General features: G+C 55.6%; 1 protein-coding gene and 1 long non-coding RNA gene across 4 annotated transcripts; one reads left to right on the forward strand and one right to left on the reverse strand.

Annotated features, from left to right (window-relative positions):
- Positions 1-1,832: 1,832 nt before the first annotated feature.
- ARHGEF15 (Rho guanine nucleotide exchange factor 15) lies at positions 1,833-12,422 on the forward strand. Of its 3 annotated transcripts, XM_036341684.1 has the most exons (17): positions 1,833-1,972; positions 2,227-2,496; positions 4,059-4,720; positions 4,996-5,328; positions 5,572-5,626; positions 6,428-6,483; positions 6,582-6,793; positions 6,890-7,050; positions 7,160-7,312; positions 7,443-7,572; positions 8,712-8,786; positions 8,890-8,982; positions 9,068-9,228; positions 9,313-9,465; positions 9,606-9,688; positions 9,799-9,903; positions 10,645-12,422. In XM_036341684.1, exons 3-17 carry the CDS (start codon positions 4,108-4,110, stop codon positions 10,794-10,796), a joined length of 2,535 nt encoding a protein of 844 aa, XP_036197577.1. In that variant the 5' UTR covers positions 1,833-1,972; positions 2,227-2,496; positions 4,059-4,107; the 3' UTR covers positions 10,797-12,422. The 3 variants fall into 3 exon arrangements, 2 of the variants coding, with proteins under 2 accessions (XP_036197577.1, XP_036197576.1); XM_036341683.1 differs by lacking the exon at positions 2,227-2,496 and having other exon boundaries at positions 1,845-1,972; XR_004973008.1 differs by lacking the exons at positions 2,227-2,496; positions 9,068-9,228 and having other exon boundaries at positions 1,845-1,972; positions 10,645-10,682.
- On the reverse strand, positions 9,905-14,640 carry LOC118672179. Its single transcript, XR_004973009.1, has 3 exons — positions 14,099-14,640; positions 13,521-13,818; positions 9,905-10,017 (listed from the first exon to the last, which is right to left on the reverse strand). It is a non-coding gene; the product is annotated as an uncharacterized LOC118672179 (long non-coding RNA).
- Between the last annotated feature and the right edge of the window lie 3,714 nt (positions 14,641-18,354).

An 18,354-nucleotide genomic window follows, 5' to 3' on the forward strand; every position in this document is an offset into this window, starting at 1 on the left:
GAGATAGAAACATCAATGATGAGAGAGAATCACTGACTGGCTGCCTCCTGCAAGCCCCTCACTGGGGATGGAGCCTGCAACCTGGGTATGTGCCCTGAACAGGAATCGAACCGTGATCTTCTGGTTCATAGGTCTACGCTCAATCACTGAGCCATGCCAGTTGGGCCAGGTATCTTTTTCAATGATATTTCTGTAAGTAGCAAAGCTAATAAAGATATTTCCATTTCAGTAAAAACAATACAAAACAGGATTTTTTTGGCCACACATGTGTATCTAGCTTTCTTGATAGGGTCTCTGAGGCACTTTTGGGGAGAGATTTACTTTCCTAGGAAACACAAAAGGATCTAGACATAAAGGCTTAGAGGTTAGGTGCCTGGTCCTGGTGTGTGTGTGTGTGTGTGTGTGTGTGTGTGTGTGTGATGGGAAACTGGTGGAATCAATAGAATTATGGAAATGATCTGTACGGAAGGGGAGTCAGGGAAGGAGTAGACTGTGGGGTTCAATTTGGTTCAATTCATCAAATATTAAGCACTATTATAACCTGACCCTGTTCCAGAACTTTGGCGTGTATTAGTGAATAAAACAGATAAAGATTAGGAAGCTTAATTTCTAATGTAAAAGGTAATTAACTATATATGTGACAATTTAATAATAAACTACTAGTATATGGTATGTTATAATGAATGATAGTTATGCGGGGGAAGAGAGGTCCAAAATGTGGTATGAGGTTGTGGGCTGCAATTGTAAAGAATGGGGCAGCAGGCCTCATTGAGAAAGTGAACTTTGAGCAGTGAGTTAAAAGACGTGAGGGACTGACTCGTCCATGTGGATGTCTTGGGAAGGAGGGTTCCATGCAGAAGACACAGCCCGTGCAAAGTCCCCGAGGCAGCAGGGTGCCGGAGAGGAGAGTTTATTTTTTTATTTTTTATTTTAAAAAAAATATATTTTATTGATTTTTTACAGAGAGGAAGGGAGAGGGCTAGAGAGTTAGAAACATCAATGAGAGAGAAACATCGATCAGCTGCCTCCTGCACACCCCCTACTGGAAATGTGCCCACAACCAAGGTACATGCCCCTGACCAGAATCGAACCTGGGACCCCTCAGTCCGCAGGCCGACGCGCTATCCACTGAGCCAAACTAGTCAGGGCATGGAGAGGAGAGTTTAGGTCGGAGGGAAAATAGTCCAGGGACTTGTTGGTCATTGTAAGGACTTTGGCTTTTACTCTGAAGAAAAAGAGGTTAAAACATGTTTTTCCCCAGCTTTCTGGCTTTCCTTCCCTGTGTCTTGTTGGTGTGTGTGTGTATGTGTGTGAAGGTCTGGCAAAGGCAGGCACGTGGGTGTGGGCAAAGGCACGGGCAGTTCACAACTGCCCTTCCCATCTTCCTCCCATTACCCTACTTCTCAGCCTGGGGTGTGGCTCATTCCACGCCCTCAGCTGTTTTTATGACACACCCCCAGCCCTGGAACTCAGCTGCTCAAGCATAGAGCAAATTAGAGGTGAGAGAGACCCTACTTCCCTCCCCCCCCCCCCCCCCCCCCACCCCCGCCCCCAGGGGCACTGACTGCCAGCCAATCAAAGCCTCCCAGTGGGACAGAGAAAGTCAGAGGCTGGGACCTGAGAGACGGTGATGGAGAATGGCGAGCAGGCAGGGGGCCCAGCAAAGTCATATCCTCCTGAAAGAGACAGATCTCAGATAGATCTTCCTCTCCACCTCCACCCTCGCCCCATCCCTTCTCCACACTCACTCACACACACACACACACACACACACACACTCACACACTCACGCCTGACACAATGGCCGGGTGGGGCTGAGGAACTGGCTTCCTCTGCTGAGATCTCAATCTGGGCCCTCAGTTCCCGCCCCAGAAACCCAGGAACAGACACTCGGAGACCTGGCCCCACACTCCTTGCTCCAAGGGGCAGGCAGGACAGGCTGAAAATAGAAACCACTTCCAAAAAGATAAAGGTAAATTCAGGGGGAGCTATTGCAGAGTTGGGGGGAAGAGGATGGGGGAGGGGCCCCTTGGTGTGACACAGTGGGCTGGCTCACACCCGGGAACAGGCTGGAAGCGATGGTGACAGGCAGCCGGGTGAGGTGTGGGAGAGGTGGTCAGACAGGCCGCGAGGAGCACACGCACCATCCCTCAGCTGAGCCAGAGGTGTCAGCCCAGCCCCGTGCCATTTTCACCCCATCCTCACCCCACCCCTGTTCACCTCCAGCCCAGGAGCCCCCATCTGCACAGCAATGCCGACAGGACGTGCACATACAGAGTAGCCGGCTGTCCACACCCCGGTTTCAGCCTTTCCCCAGGCCCTGTGAACCTCAGGACCCCAGGACACGGGTCCATCCCATCTTCCAGAGCCCCGGTGTGCGCATGTGGAGTGCGGTGTGGCTTGGGGGGGTGTCCGGTGGGAGGAGGATTTGATTCCTGTTTCCTGCTCCTACTCACTCAGCCCTAGGAGGTGACTGAGAGTGGAGAGGACTCGAGGGTGAGTGCTCGGGCCAATACCTGGGTCCCTGTGCGAGGCTGTGTGGGGGGTGGGAGAGGAAGTAAACAGCAAAGGAAGGTACCTGAGAAGGGGCGGGACCCCCGAGCGGGCAAAGCTGGGGAGGAGCGGGCCAGCCAGGGAGGCCACTGCCTGGGTCATGTTGATAAGGGGCTTCCTGCCAGGATACAGAGGCCATTGAGCGGCAAGGCTCACAGTCTACGGCGCAGGCCCCCACCCTACCTCGTTCCTCAAGAACCCAATCTGGCGCCTGGGGCGGTGGTGGGGGGTCTGACTCTCCTGCTGACTCCTGAGGGGAGTTGGGACTCACCCCCATCTCCCAGCCCTGACCCTGCGGTCCTCTCAGGATTACGGCCTCCTTCCCGGAGGGAGGAAGTGGAGCCCAGGTCCCCATGCTCTGGCCTTCAGTCTGGCCTCCTCGCCACCCTCAGGCATCCCGGCAGGACCCAGGCTCCCACTGGGGCCTCTTTCCCTGTGACCCGATGGCGGGATGGGGCGGGCAGGGGTAAGAGGACGGGGCAGGAGAGACCATGTCCGGGGCCTCCTGGTCTCTTGGGGTCAGAGGCTCCAGGAATCTTTACGGCAGGAAAAGGAGACTAAAAATAATCCGGAAAGGGAGAGTCCGGAGAGAGGAACTGGGAAATGGGGGGCGGAGGGCCAGCGGGAGCAGGGAAATAGTGATGCAGCCCCAACGCCAGCACCGGCGGGCGTGTGCGCAGTCACTCACACACGGCGAACGTCCCCACAGACAGCACAGAGCACATCCACCCTCGCACCCTCTCCCACCACTCCGTTCCCCGCATTCCACTCTCCCCCTGCATGCCACCCCTTCATATAGCACTGGGAACAGCGCACACACACTTAAACTACACTCACAACCTTCGCACGCACACTCTATGGACATACACACACACAACTCATCAAGCCTAGGCGTTGTGGCTAGACTGGCGAGCTCAGTTCCCTTCCATCCCCTTCTCTTGTGCCCCCTCCCCTGCCTTGGGTCTCTGCTGGGGCACCCCCACCCTAGCCTCACTGTCTCCTCCATCCAGACTGTGGCTGCAGAAGCTACAGGCCAGAGAGGAAGGGAGGCTGGGAGGGCCAAGAAAGGCTGCCTGGGAGGGGTCTCGGGAATGCGAGGGGTGCGAGGTGAAGAGAGAAGACTGGGAATGAGCAGGAAGGAGAGGAAGCACAGCAGCCTTCCCTCCTGACTCCAAAATCATGGCTGATTTGCTGGCAAACAAGCTCTGCTTAGAGCAGTGGTTCTCAACCTTCTGGCCCTTTAAATACAGTTCCTCATGTTGTGACCCAACCATAAAATTATTTTCGTTGCTACTTCATAACTGTAATGTTGCTACTGTTATGAATCATAATGTAAATATCTGATATGCAGGATGGTCTTAGGTGACCCCTGTGAAAGGGTCGTTTGACTGCCAAAGGGGTTGCGACCCACAGGTTGAGAACCTCTGCCTTGAGGCGTCGTCTACCCAGGCCAGGCCAGGGGGTGCCACTGAGGGTCTCTCTGTCTCTCCCTCCCTCTTCCTCAGGGGATGACTCCAGCAGAGCCCCCCACTCCTTTGAAAAGCTCAAAGGAAGATGTCAGACCCGTCTCTTCCTATAGCAACACCCCCTACCCAGAAGCCCCCTCGGATCATCCGCCCGCGCCCCCCCTCTCGACCTCGGGCTGCCCAGTCCCCTGGGCCCCCCCACAATGGCTCTTCTCCTCAAGAACCTTCTGGCACCTCCAATGATGCACCGACCCCAATGTGCTCCCCCATCTTCTGGGAACCCCCTGCCTCTTCCCTCAAGCCCCCTGGCCTGCTGCCCCCTTCCGCTTCTAAAACCAGCCTCGACTCTCAGGCCTCCCCAGACTCCCCTTCCAGCACCCCCAGTCCAGTGTCCCGGCGCTCCATCTCCCCAGAACCTGCACCCAGGTCTCCAGTCCCCCCACCCAAACCCTCCGGGTCACCCCGCACACCTCTGCCCCTGCCGCACCCAGCCCCCCGGGGCCAAGCCCAGGATGGCCCTGCCTCTGCCCCAGGCACTGTGCGGAGACTGGCTGGCAAATTCGAATGGGGGACTGAGGGCCGGGTCCAGGCTGCACACGCGACAGAGCCAGCTCCCCAGGGGGGCATGGATGTGAATGGGGAGAGAGAGACTCTCCGGGGCAGCCTCAGGAGAAGGGGATCCCAGGAGAATGGCGCACCGGGTAAGCATTTCATGGGGCGAGGGGGGCTCAATCCAGCTCATCTTTTATTGTTTTCAATGGTTTAAGGCTGGGTCCTTTCAGGGGCTACCGTTTAAACATTGGATTTTACGTTTGGAAGATCTGATTTTCATATTTCTGGGAGTTTGAAGAGAGTCCGTGTTGAAGAGTAGATGCCTGGGGCTGGGCCATGTTCAGCTGCTGGGCAGGTTAAGGGGAAGGACCCTGGGCAGCGTGGGGCCAAGGGTTTTTTCCTTAGGACACCTCATCTCCCACAGATGCTGCCCAGGCCTGCCCGCCCTGCTGCCCCTGTGTCTGCCATGTAGCCCGGCCTGGCCTGGAGCTCCGGTGGGTCCCTGTGGGGGGCTATGAGGATGGTCCCAAGGCCCTCTGCCGAGCCTCCCCACTGCGGGCCTCCCGCTCCCGCCCCAACCCTCCCAGCATCAGTCACCCCTCAGTGGTCCTCACGTCTTACCGCTCCACTGCTGAGCGCAAACTCCTGCCACCTCTCAAACCCCCAAAACCAACTCGGGTCAGGCAGGACCCCACCATCTCGGGGGACCCCCCACAGCCAGATCTTCGTCTGCCCTCTGAAGATGGAAACCAAACAGGTACAGGGCCTGGGAGAGTGGGTCCTTTGGCTGGGAGGGGAAGGGGTGGAGGGGTAGCGGTCTACAGATGAACAAACTACAACCCCCAATAGGCCCTGAGCTTGTTTTGTTTCTCCGCCAGCTGCAGCTCCAGGGCTGATGGGAGTGGTAGTTTTTATGGTAACAGTCTCTGCTGGGGCAGGAGTCAGGAGTCGGGTGGGGATTCTGGGGATTTATTCTCTTCACTCTGGGCTCTCTCTCTAGGGAACAGTCCAGATGAAGCCCCTCAGAATGATGCTCCAGCAACCATGGAGGGCAGGTACCAACAACCGTCCCCGCCTTACTCCTACCTGAGGGCAGACTCTGCAGGTCCTGCTAAGTCCCACCTCCACAAAGGTGGAGTGAAGGCGGCCTGGGGCTCTAGAGACAAGCAATCCCAGCGCTGTCCCCTATCAGCTCTGTGACCTTCTGTAAGTCACTTAACCTTTCCGGGTCTCAGGCTCCTCATCTGTGAAATGGGGGTAAGCATACCAACTACTTCATAGACTATAACATTGGTGAAGAACCAGTCCCTAGTAAGTGCTCCATTTTAGTTCCCCACCTCATGCCTCTATTGTAATTATCTCTTCAGTGTCGTCTGGGCTAGTTAATGATCTTAGATTCCCCATCACTATCAGAGTTCATCTGAGCCCATTCATTCATTCAATAAGTATTTACTGGTGTTTGTTCTCCTGGGGTTTTAGCTTGGGGGAATGGGTATGTCGTAACCAGAACAGGAGGGACAGAGCTGCAGGCGGGCGAAGGGGAGGTGTGAGTTTGGGTTTATCATGCTGAGTCTCACGGAGCCACAGAGAGGACATTTCAGATGGTGGTTGCTACGTGAGAGGGCTGGAAAGGTAAAGACTTGGAAGTCTCTGGTACACAGCATTGAGATATCGGGCGGAGATGGAGCCCGCTGAGTCGGGGCCTCCCATACAACAGGCACATAACAATATCTGGGGTTTGGTCTGGGAGCCGCGAGGGTCCCCGCACACAACCTTACACTATCACGTGGCTAGCGCCCCTGGAGGTGTGCAGCTGGGTTGGCTCTGGGGGACTCCATCCCTTCTTCTCTCCACAGGGATGAGGGCCTGAAGGAGCTGAAGGAGCAGAACTGGGAGGTGCCCCTGCAGGATGGTGAGGCCTCTGGGCCTGGGGGTCCCTGCTGTGACCCTCAGGCTGGGAGAAGGGCTCTGGGGGCACTGGACTTCCCTGATGCGCTGTCTGCTCTCCAGAACCCCTGTACCAGACCTACCGCGCAGCCGTGCTGTCAGAGGAGCTGTGGGGGGTCAGTACGGAGGGGAGTTCCTCTCCGACAAACCCTGGAGACGCTCCCACCTTCGCCCGACTCCCTGGCCCCCGAAACACGCTGTGGCAGGAGCTCCCGGCGGTGCGAGCCAGTGGCCTCCTGGACACGCTCAGCCCCCAGGAGAGGCGCATGCAGGAGGTGGCGTACGGGGGGCTGGCCGGGGCAGGAGTGCGGCTGGGCCCTGGGCAGGCTGGGAACTGAGTTTTCCACGTGGCCCCTCCTCTTCCCCCGCAGAGCCTGTTCGAGGTGGTGACCTCCGAGGCCTCCTACCTGCGCTCCCTGCAGCTGCTGACCGACACCTTCGTGCGGAGCCAGGCGCTCCGGGACACGCTCACCCCCCGCGACCACCACACCCTCTTCTCCAACGTGCAGAGAGTCCAGGAAGTCAGCGAGTGGTCAGTGGGGTGCTGCCCTCTCAGCCAACGGAGCGCCCCTTAACTTGCAGCCTGTCCCAGGGCCCCTGGCTCTCTGCTCCCCTTCGCCGACGGCTCCCCACCCCTGCAGGTTTCTCGAGGCGTTGCTGTCCCGTGTACGCTCTTCCCCCCACATCAACGACCTTTGCGACGTGGTGCATGCCCACGCCGTGGGCCCTTTCTCCGTGTACGTGGATTACGTGCGCAACCAGCAGTACCAGGAGGAGACCTACAGCCGCCTTATGTGAGCTCCAGGGCAGGGGCCAGGTCACACCTGTGGGGGAGCCCAGGGTGCAGGGGTGGGGGTCCAGGCCCGGGCAGGCGGGTGACCCGGGCCTCCAGGCCCACTCCAGCGGCCGGGGCTGCTTCTGCAGGGACACGAACGTGCGCTTCTCCGCGGAGCTGCGCCGGCTGCAGAGCCTCCCCAAGTGTGAGCGGCTCCCGCTGCCGTCCTTCCTGCTGCTGCCCTTTCAGCGCATCACGCGGCTCCGCATGCTGCTGCAGGTACCGTGCGGCCGGGGCCTCTCCTGCCCCGCCATCGCCATCGCCATCTCCCACCCCGCCGTGAACACAGGGCTTCCCTAAATCAGATCCAATCGGGGCCTCTCAGTCCAGGACCCGCCAGACTCTGCCTGGAGCTACTCAAATGTCTCAGGGAGCATGCTGGGTGCAGGAAATGAACCTCTGGCTAGAGGCAGGAGTTCTCGAACTGGCTGATTGACCTTGGGCAAGTCCCTTTCTCTCTCTGGGTCTCTGAGGGAATGTGGTGGCCACCTCAGCTGTACCTCTCACTGCATACCTCCCTCCCCAGTGGGGTGATATCACGCCCAAGGAGGCAAAATTGATTCTTTGGGAGGTAAAAAATATCCTAAATATTCCAATGGTTGTGGAACTTCAAAGGGCCCTGCTACATAAGAGATACAGCATATCTGTGGTATTACATTTCTAAAAAGGCTCCTGAGCTGGGTGATTCTGAATTAAAAAATAAAAGGTTGAGCCCTAGCTGGTTTGTTTCAGTGGAGCATCGGCCTGTGGACTGAAGGGTCCCAGATTCGATCCGGTCAAGGGCACATGCCTGGGTTGCAGGCTCATCCCCAGTAGGGGGCGTGCAGGAGGGGGCCAATCAGTGATTCTCTCTCATCATCGATGTTTCTATCTCTCCCTCCCTCTCCCTTCCTCTGAGAGGTTAAATAACTTGTCCAGGTCATCCAGAAAATCACTGATGGAGACAAAGTTTCATTCCAGGCACTCTAACCACTGTGCTTCATTGTTTTTACTAATAGTTGTGGTTAGTAATTATTAAAATAACAGCACCCTTCTTTCCAGCACTCACTATGTGCCAAGGACTATGTTAAGTGCTTTGCATATATTACGTTGCTGAATCCTCCATTGGTAGGCTAGGTGGGTATTGCCCCCAATTTACAGATGCAGAAACCGAGGCTCAGAGAGGTAACGAGACTTGCTCAGGGTTAGGCAGACAGTGAGTGGCGAGGTCTCTCAGCCTTGTTGAGGCTGGTTCCTCAGCCCTGTGAACCCCAAACTGAGCATGTTGCCAAGCCAGGCAAGGGGCCTCTGAGCTGCAGCCCCTCTGAACCCCAGGGCTGCAGAGCAGGGGCCCAGTCACCCTTCCTCCTTGTCCTCAGAACATCCTCCACCAGACAGAGGAGGGGTCCAGCCGCCAGGAGAATGCCCAGAAGGCCCTGGGTGCTATCAGCAAGGTGGGCTGCGGGGGATGCTGAGGCCCAGGGAGGCGAGGAGGGGGTCAGGGAGAGGGAAGGGAGGAAGGGAGTAGGGGTGAGTGACCGAGCTCCCCTCACCCAGATCATTGAGCGTTGCAGTGCTGAGGTGGGGCGCATGAAGCAGACGGAGGAGCTGATCCGGCTCACCCAGAGGCTGCGCTTCCACAAAGTCAAGGTCAGCTTCTGTCTAGACTCCCCACCATCCCTTTCCCCATTTTGTACGATAAAGAAGCCAGAACCTCCTCCCTGCTCCCTCCCAGGCCCTGCCCCTGGTCTCCTGGTCGAGGCGCCTGGAGTTGCAGGGGGAGCTGACGGAGTTAGGGTGCCGGAGAGGGGGCATGCTCTTCACCTCGCGCCCCCGCTTCACTCCCCTCTGCCTGCTGCTCTTTAGTGACCTGCTGCTCATCACGCAGCCTAAGAGGTGGGTCCCAGGGAGGGTGGGAGGCCAGGCAGGGGTGGGGAGAAGCAGTCTGCTCTCCTTCTGAACTTCCTCTCCCCTGGGCAGTGGGCAGCGGCTACAGGTGCTGGACTATGCCCATCGCTCCCTGGTCCAGGCCCAGCAGGTTCCAGACCCATCTGGACCCCCGACGTTCCGCCTCTCCCTTCTCAGCAACCACCAGGGCCGCCCCACCCAACGGCTACTCCAAGCTTCCTCCCTGTGAGTTGTGTCTCCTAAAGGGGCCTTGACCTGACCTCTCAGAGCCTACCACCTCCTCCCCAATCTCTCTTCTCTGTGGCCCCTGCCTAACCCCTGGTAGGATCTCCTGGGCCAATTGGGACCCTCCCTTGTCCCACCAGATCAGACATGCAGCGCTGGCTGGGAGCCTTCCCCACCCCCGGCCCCCTTCCCTGCTCCCCAGACACCATCTATGAGGACTGTGGTGAGTAACCCCTAGAGGGAGAAGGAAGGAAAAGAATCTCAAGGGGAAATATGGGGGAGAAGCTAAATATAGTCTTGATCCTGCTGTAAATGTCACCCAACCCCAACCAGAATGTTCCCAGGATCTGTGTTCAGAGCCTTCGACACCAGCCAAGACTGAGGGACAGGGTCTGGAGTCCAGGGCTCCCCCCAAGCACCTACACAAGAGCCCTGAAGGTGAGCCTTTTATTTCTTCATTCAGTAAATATTAAGCACCTGGGAGGGGCCGCTCTCTGTTCTAGGCGCTGTGAATCAAACACACAGATATCCTTGTGCTGCGAAGCATGCGTTCTAGTGGAGGAGAAACAATAAAGAACAAACAAGATCAAAAGTAAATTGCATATAGTGCGTCCGAAGGTGATGAGTCTATGGCAAAAACCCAAGTGCAGCAGTCAAGGAGGGCAGGCGTCCCAGGGCTGGGTGGGTTACAGGTTTAAACAGGGAGGCTGAGGTGGACCTCCAGGAGGAGGCACCGTGTCGGCGATGACTTGATGGAGCTGAGGAATTTAGGCACGTGGCATCCAGAGGAAGAAGGTTCCAGTCAGAGACTAGAGTCAGTGGAAGGCACTGTGGTTGGTGTGTTTAGGAGACAGTAAGGAGGCAAGTGTGGCTAGAGGGAGTGAGGAGAAGGGAGAGAAGCAGACAAGGTCATAGAGATAACAGGAACTATATCATGTGGGTCCTCAGAGATCCCTGCAAGGATTCGGGCTTCCACTCTGAGTGGGATGAGCAGCCACTGCAGGGCTTGACAAAGGGGTGACCCTGACCCTCTTTGGTGATACTGTCACCTCCAGTGGCTTTTCTACCAATGCTCCCGTTCTCACCATGACCCTCAGACACTAGACCCCATGGTGCCTCCTTTCCCTCCTGACTGCCCCTTTCCCTGGCTCCCCTGGGGCCCCTTCTCTCTTTCTCCAGGCTGGCTGAAGGGCCTTCCTGGGGCCTTCCCTGCCCAACTGGTGTGTGAAGTCACAGGGGAACATGAAAGGAGGAGGCACCTTCGCCAGCACCAGAGGCTCCTTGAGGCTGCTGGACCGTCTTCAGGAAACCCCAGTGCCCCCCAATCCTAATGCATGCTGGGGAGGGGGCACAGGTGGGGACAGCTGGCAGCGTGGCACAGAGAGGACAAAGCTCATCTATCTATTGGATTCGCTGTCAGTGGAAATACTACCTCTAGTGGCAACCAATAGGGACCAAGCTTCAGGACAAGGCAGCCAATGAAAACAGGATGGTCAGAGCCCAGGCAATGAGGGAGAACGAGGCTGGTTTGAGTGTGTGGCCAATGGAGACAGAGGCTTAGTGCAGAGCGGCTGATCTGGACCCAAGAGATCAGTAGTGACTCTCTTCGGTTCTATAGCAACAGCCAGTCCTGCCCTTTGAATCGAAGAAGTATTAGATTTCATTCTCAGGGTGTTTCCTATGTCCTCTCAAGCCAGGTTTTCTCTTCTAGAAGAATCCAGTGTGTGTTTCTCGGAGAGTGTGTGTGTGTGTGTGTGTGTGTATCTGTGAGTGTGGTATGTGTATGATCTTGCCTTCTCCCCCATGAGTGACTGCCCCAGTTCTTCCCTCAGCCCCCATTTTAACTATTGTTCTCTCCGAGAAAGACCCCAGGTCTGAGTGCCAGAGGAGAATGAGCTGGATGTGGCTTGGCGGCCAGAGGCCAGAGCTCGGTTGAGAGCCCTGGGATCTGGGACTCTTGGAGGCCAGAGTCCCATGACAATTAGAGGGTGATGTTATGGAGCAGACAAGCAGCCTGGCAGAGGAGCCCAAGGGACTTCTGAAGACGGCCAGTAGCTGGGGCCTGAGGGCCCCTGAAGCCCACAAGCCCTTCTCCTTGCCCCAAAGCTTGGCGTCTGTAATCTTTGCTGGGAAAGCACCCAACTGAACTATAATCAGCGTCCAGCCTTGGCCTTGGACCCCAAGAAACGGAAGAAACGGAAGCTGTGGATCATGGGCCAGCTGGTGAGCTGCTGGGCCTTCCTGCCTTCATCCTGGTCCTCTCACAGAGACGTGGGGCCAAGCAATGGGCAGAGAATAGAGAGGGTCTGCTTCTGGATGAGAAATGGCCCCCATGCGATGCCACAAGGAGCTGAGGGACTGACAGAGTGGAGCAGACAGCTGCTGGCGAGGGGGGCCCAGGTCTGGCACAAGGCCTTCTCTGAGCTAGGCCATCACCCCTTCCCTTCACTCGTGCACAGAAACTTGCCCAGGACAGAAACTGCCACGCTGACCACAGGAGGCGCAGGGACTCTCGGAGACTCAGAGGGAGACAGGCACTGGCATTGGCATGTCTGTGACTTTGGAGACTCACCGGGCACTGTGCCTGGCATATGAGAAACCTGCAATAAATGTTGGTGGAGCTGTATTGAGGCTCTTTGGGGGACTGTGTGCTTAAAGGAGCAGTGGTTTCCCGCTGTGGCTTTATAAGGGGGGTGGGGCTGGCTGGAAAGGGATTCTTCCAGAGCAGAGGTCAGTTCTGCTGGGAACCGGGCTTGGAGACTAGGCTCAAGGCTCCAGCGTGTCAGCCCACTCCTCCCTGCCCAGGGATCCGAGGCTGCGGTGGTGGTGGGTGTGCAGATGCTGGGGTGCAAGGCTCCTGCAGGTTGGGGGAGAAGATAGGGCAGCGCCAGGGCTCCAGCAGGGGATGGAGATGCAGGGAGCAGGACAAAGACGGCAGTCAGCAATAAAGGTCTTTCCTGAGCAACCAAGCATCGCTGTGTTTAATTCAATCAATTCTACGCCTGTTTACTGAATGCCTTCTATGTGCCAGGCATTGTTCTAAGACCTGGGGATACAGAGATGAAAACATAAGGGCCTTGTCCTCAAGGAGGACATCCTGGGTCTGGGGCCAGGTGGAAAGAACAATTTCCAATTGTGAACAATTTAATAAGCAAGATAAAACCAGGCAGCAGCTATGGGGAAAATACAGCAAGGGCTGTGATGTAGAATACTCCCTTGCGTGTGCGTGTGTGTGTGTGTGTGTGGGGGGGAGCTTTGGAGAAGATCCTGGAGGTAACATTTGAACTGAGACACAAATGACAAGAAGGAAGCAGCCCTGGGAAGATCTGTGCAAAGAGCATCAAAGGGACTGAAGTCCAGGAAATGAAGGTAGTGGTCGTGGCGGGGGGGGGGAGGGGCGGGGGGGGGCGCACCTGCTCCTTCAAGTTTCCTGGTTGGGGAGTCTCTCTCCACCAAACTCCCTCTCTCTTGGAAATACTCAGAGAAACAGACAGACAGGCAGACATCGGAGGCTCACACAAAGCTACACATATGACCGATCTATGGTACTTCCTAGCTCCTCAACCCCTCCCTGAGCCCTGCCTTGAGGAAGCCCCCAGGCCCCACTTCAGGTGTCCTAGTAATGGGGTAATTAGAAGACAAAGACCAGATAAGAGTTGTTTTGGGATGTAAAGGCACATAAAATACAACCACATGTTCCAGAAGAGACAGGAAAGACAGGAAGGAGAGGGGATGGTCTGTTTCTGTTATCTTAGAGCCCCTTTCCATTTTGGGGTGACAAGTGAGTGTGTGCAGTCCGGGAGGGGTGTGCATTCGGCAGGCCAGTCGGAGAGGGCGAGGGGCATGAAGGACAGCTATGTGGGAGAGGGGTGGATGTGGGGCAGTGAGACCACCATGAATGTGGAGAAAGTGGATGGGCGAAGGGCTGGGGCTGGGGTAAGGAAGACAGAGTAGGGAATGATGGGGTGGTACAGGGGGTACCGGGGACTGTAGGTAACTTGGCGAGTCATGAATTCTCTCCCTCCACCCCCTGCACACCTCCACCAGGTATGTACCTCTCTGTCATACACCTGTTCTACTCCTGCTGGCCCAGCACCCTCTCCATCCTGTGGTGCTCCTCACCCTTCCTGCCCCTCTGAGTCACCTTCTGCAGCTTCCTCACAGGTGTGGGAGGAGGGTTCATGGGAGGAGGGTTCTGGGAGACGTCTCCCAGTGCTGCCCCGTCTGGTGTTCCAGGCATGGTGGTGGGGGTGGCAGGGGTCAGTACAAATGTTCCAGGTGGTAGAGAGGTTCATTGACCCATTTGGGGGGTCCTGAAGCGGCCATCACTCCATGCCTTCACATTCTATCATGCTGGGGAGGTGGAAGAAACTCATATTTTCATAGGCTCCGGGGAGGCACAGCTGTGTATGGGGAGGGCGTGGGGGGTGGGGGTGGGGTGCCTGGGAGGACGGGGTGGGAAGCCGGGCCCCATTGGGAGTCTCTCTCTCTCTCTCTCTCTCTCTCTCTCTCTCTCTCTCTCTCTCTCTCTCTCGTCAGAATGTGCTCTCTCCATCCCACAGTCCCGCTCCTCATATTTGTGGCCTCCATATATGGGGATTCAGTGACAATGCAGATAGGACAGGGCACTGACCTCTCTTTGCACTGGCCCTTCTATGGCCTCTGGGTCCGCATCGTTGTGGCCATTGTTACCGGTGAGCGGAGGCGGGTTGCAATCGTGACTACAAGCAACAGGCGGATGAGGGCCCCCTTCCCCGGCAGCCTGCTCGCTAGCCCCCTGCCATCGCCTTCCAGCCCCACAGGCCCTCCAGCCCACTTGCTGAGATCCTTCCCAGCCCTGCGGCCTGGTTCTGTCCGTTCCCGAAAGCTCCTCTCTCTCTCCTCCCTCCTTCCTCGCGGGACTCGCCTCTCTCTTCAGCTACCGGGGTATCTGCTGGTTCCCGCCTTCGGGTTGGCCAGTTCACCAGGCAGGCAAACCACCCGGTGCAGGAGTACGTCTCCTCCGACAGTCCCTCCACCAGCCGGACAAACCCCGACGGCCGCCCGACCTGGCTCCCCAGCACGCCCTCTGCAAACCAGCGGCTCTCCACCCTCCAGCGGCCCGAGAAAGTCTCGGGCCGGAGCAACAGGAGCTACGGGAGCTAAGGGAGCAAAGGGAGCAAAGGGAGACAACTCCCAGAGGTCCCCTTCGGTTCTAACCTGGACGCCCCTCGTAGCCCCGCCTCCTGGCTTGGCCCCGCCCCCAGACCAGGCCCCGCCCCTCCCTGCCCCGCCCCGCCGCGCCCTGGCCGGGTCCGCGGTTCACCCAGACCTACTTGGCGACACTGGTTTCCAGCTCCCGGCCTTGGCACGTCTTCTGGCCGAGCTGGGTGTGCAGGTTCTCAGCGCTCGCCTCCCACGCGAGGCAGGACCTGGGGTGGCCGCCCCCACCGAGAAATCCTTCAGACGTCGAGGCGCCGGTCCTGCGCCTGCCGTCCACTGCGGCCAGCGCGCCCCACTCGCCCGCCCGCGATCTCTCGAAGTGGCCCCGAACTCCCCGAGGTCCAGGGCCGGCGTGTAGCTGGCTGATCCCAATTCCCCAGCATCGGAGGTGGGGTAGACGTTTTCCATTGTTCTCTGCAAGAACGTCTGTCTTCGGGAGCTCAGCCTGGCCTTAGTGCTTAAGCCCAAACTGCTCCGCAGTCGACCTGGTCCAGCCAGCTAAACGCCGGCCCTGGACCTCGGGGAGTTCGGGGCCACTTCGAGAGATCGCGGGCGGGCGAGTGGGCTCAGGCGTTAGGCCCCGCTGCCTTGCAGCCAGAGGCGCACAGAGCTGAGGGAGGAGAACGAGAAGCAGCCCCGGGGGTAGCATATAACATGAGTGACTGGGGAGGGAGGAGCCAGCAGGGAGAGGTCAATGGGGGGGAAAGGAGACATTACTTTTTATTTTTAGCAAAAACAGAATTTTCTTAGAGAAGGTAAAGGCCCCTGAGGCAGCTCTCTCGTGGCGTGTGCCTGCTCACAGCCATGCCTGCGAAGGTCCCACCTGCCGCGCAGGTTCACGCGCAGCTCACGGGAAGGCCTGGAGGAGCAGGGCTCCGAGCTCAGCACTCGGAAGCTTGCGGGTCAAGTGTCCACAGCCCCTGACCTCGCAGGAGGCCAGGCCGGTGAGCCCCCCTGTAGGACAGAGGTCGGACAGAGTCCCCCCTTTTATAGGCACCCACACCCCTGGATGTTATGAGGTTGTATGTAGCATGAACACTTTGTAATATTGATCGATTAAATGTAAGACAACTCAAAAAAAACCTCCAAAAACCCTCCTTCTGTCTGTGGCCATTGGTTATGCTCATAGGCATGCACATAAGTCCTTTGGTTGATCTCTTAACCCTCCTCCCCTGCCGTCCCTCTGAGGTTTGAGGGTCTGTTCGGTGCTTCTATGTCTCTGGATCTATTTTTGTTCATCAGTTTATTTTGTTCATTATATTCCACAAATGAGTGAGATCATGTGATATTTATCTTTCTTCAACTGGCTTATTTCACTTAGCATAATGCTCTCCAGGTCCATCCATATGGTTGCAAATAGCAAGAATTTCTCCTTTTTTTTTTACAGCAGTGTAGTATTCCATGGTGTAGATGTACCACTGGGTTTTTTTTGTTTGTTTTTTTTTTTAATATATTTTATTGATTTCCCACAGAGAGGAAGGGAGAGAGACAGAGAGTCAGAAACATCGATGAGAGAGAAACATCGATCAGCTGCCTCCCGCACATCTCCCACCGGGGATATGCCCGAAACCCAGGCACATGCCCCTGACCGGAATCGAACCCCGGACCCCTCAGTCCGCAGGCCGACACTCTATCCACTGAGCCAAACCGGCTTCAGCAACCACTGTTTTTTAATCCATTCATCTGCTGATGGACACTTAGGCTGTTTTAGCTATGGTGAATTGTGCTGCTATGAACATAGGGGTGCATATATCCTTTTTGATGTTTCTGATTTCTCATTGTGGTTTTAAACTTGTGTTTTCTTTCTTTTTTTAAAAAAAATAGATTTTAGCGAAACCAGTTTGGCTCAGTGGATAGAGCGTCGGCCTGCGGACTGAAAGGTCCCGGGTTCGATTCCAGTCAAGGGCATGTACCTGGGTTGCGGGCACATCCCCAGTAGGAGTGTGCAGGAGGCGGCTGATCGATGTTTCTCTCCCATTGATGTTTCTAACTCTCTATCTCTCTCTCCCTTCCTCTCTGTAAAAAATCAATAAAATATATTTTAAAAAAATAGATTTTAATTGATTTCAGAGAGGAAGGGAGAGGGAGAGAGAAAGAGAAACATCAATGATGAGAATCATTGATTGGCTGCTTCCTACATGCCCCCTACTGGGGATTGAGCCCGTAACCTGTGCGTGTGCCCTTGACCAGAATCAAACCTTGGACCCTTCAGTCTGCAGGCCGACGCTCTATTCACTGAGCTATACTGGCTAGGGCTAATTTGTGTTTTCTTTTTTTTTTTTTAAAAATATATTTTATTGATTTTTTACAGAGAGGAAGGGAGAGAGATAGTTAGAAACATCGATGAGAGAGAAACATCAATCAGCTGCCTCCTGCACATCTCCCACTGGGGATGTGCCCGCAACCCTGGTACATGCCCTTGACCGGAATCGAACCCGGAACCTTTCAGTCCGCAGGCCGACGCTCTATCCACTGAGCCAAACTGGTTTCGGCATAATTTGTGTTTTCTTAATGATTAATGGTACTTAGTATCTTTTCATGTGCTTATTGGCCACTTGAATATCTTCTTTGGTGAAGTGTCTGTTCAAATCCTTTGGCTTTTTAAAAAACTGGGTGGTTTGTTTTCTTATTGTGTTTTGAGAGTTCTTTATATATTCTGGATAATTCCGTTAGAAGATATGTGATTTGAAAACATTTTCTTCCAGACTGTGGCTTGTATTTTCATCCTCTTAACTGTGTTTTTCAGAGCAGAAATTCTTTTTATTTTTAGCAAAAGCAGAGTTTTATTAGAGAAGGTAAAGTAACAAAGCTCTCTGTAGCAGAGCGGGGTCCCAAGCGGGTTGTCCAGGAATTCTTAATTTGCGGTCACTTTCTGCTTGTTTTCCGCAGTAATTTTTCTTCCCACTTCTGTTCAGTTGGTCTATAAAAGGCAATGAAGTTTCCCGCAGAGGTAGAGGCAGAGCCACGCAAGCAGGACACACACTGACACGCAGATCTGCCCATCATTTCCCCGTGTGCCAAACCCTGTAGGTGACGAGACATTGTGGGGGGTCTTCTACAGCTTCCCCACTCGGTGTGTGAGCCTCGGGCCAGCAGCCTGGGCATCACCTGGGACCTTGTTACAGGCGAGGCATCTGCCTTTTAAGGAGCTGCCCAGTCATCAGCACACACTTTAGAGTTTGTGGAACACACCATCACCACCAGGCCCACAGAAAGATGGGTGCGTACTTTCACAGATGCAAAGGCGAGGGAACCTTGCAGCGTGTGGTTTCTGGCCACTGAATTATCCCAGAATGCCGGGGGCCTGGGAGCTCGCGGCCAGGAGAGCCACACTCATGTGTATTGGGGTGAGCTGGCCTGGAGTGGGACTGTTTCTGAGTGTCATGCAGGCAGCAAAGCAAGTCCACATGGACAGTCAAGGAGTGATCGACGAGGCTGTGTAAGCCCAAGGCCATGTTCTCCAGGTCAGCTTTGCCCACAGTCATTGAGGGGCTACATCCCATAAGGCAGTGGTTCTCAACCTTCCTAATGCCGTGACCCTTTAATACAGTTCCTCATGTTGTGGTGACCCCCAACCATAAAATTATTTTCGTTGTTACTTCATAACTGTAATTTTGCTACTGTTATGAATCATCATGTAAATATCTGATATGCAGGATGTATTTTCATTGTTACAAATTGAACATA

This window comes from Myotis myotis, unplaced genomic scaffold (assembly GCF_014108235.1).
Source record: "Myotis myotis isolate mMyoMyo1 unplaced genomic scaffold, mMyoMyo1.p scaffold_m19_p_17, whole genome shotgun sequence".
NCBI lineage: Eukaryota > Metazoa > Chordata > Mammalia > Chiroptera > Vespertilionidae > Myotis > Myotis myotis.

Coding starts and splice junctions, on each gene's coding strand:
- ARHGEF15 (XM_036341684.1), top strand. CDS start 4,108: ATGTCAGACCCGTCTCTTCCTATAGCAACACCCCCTACCCAGAAGCCC. Junction 7,573..8,711: donor GGCTCCGCATGCTGCTGCAG/GTACCGTGCGGC, acceptor CCTTGTCCTCAG/AACATCCTCCACCAGACAGA. Junction 9,689..9,798: donor CACCATCTATGAGGACTGTG/GTGAGTAACCCC, acceptor AACCCCAACCAG/AATGTTCCCAGGATCTGTGT.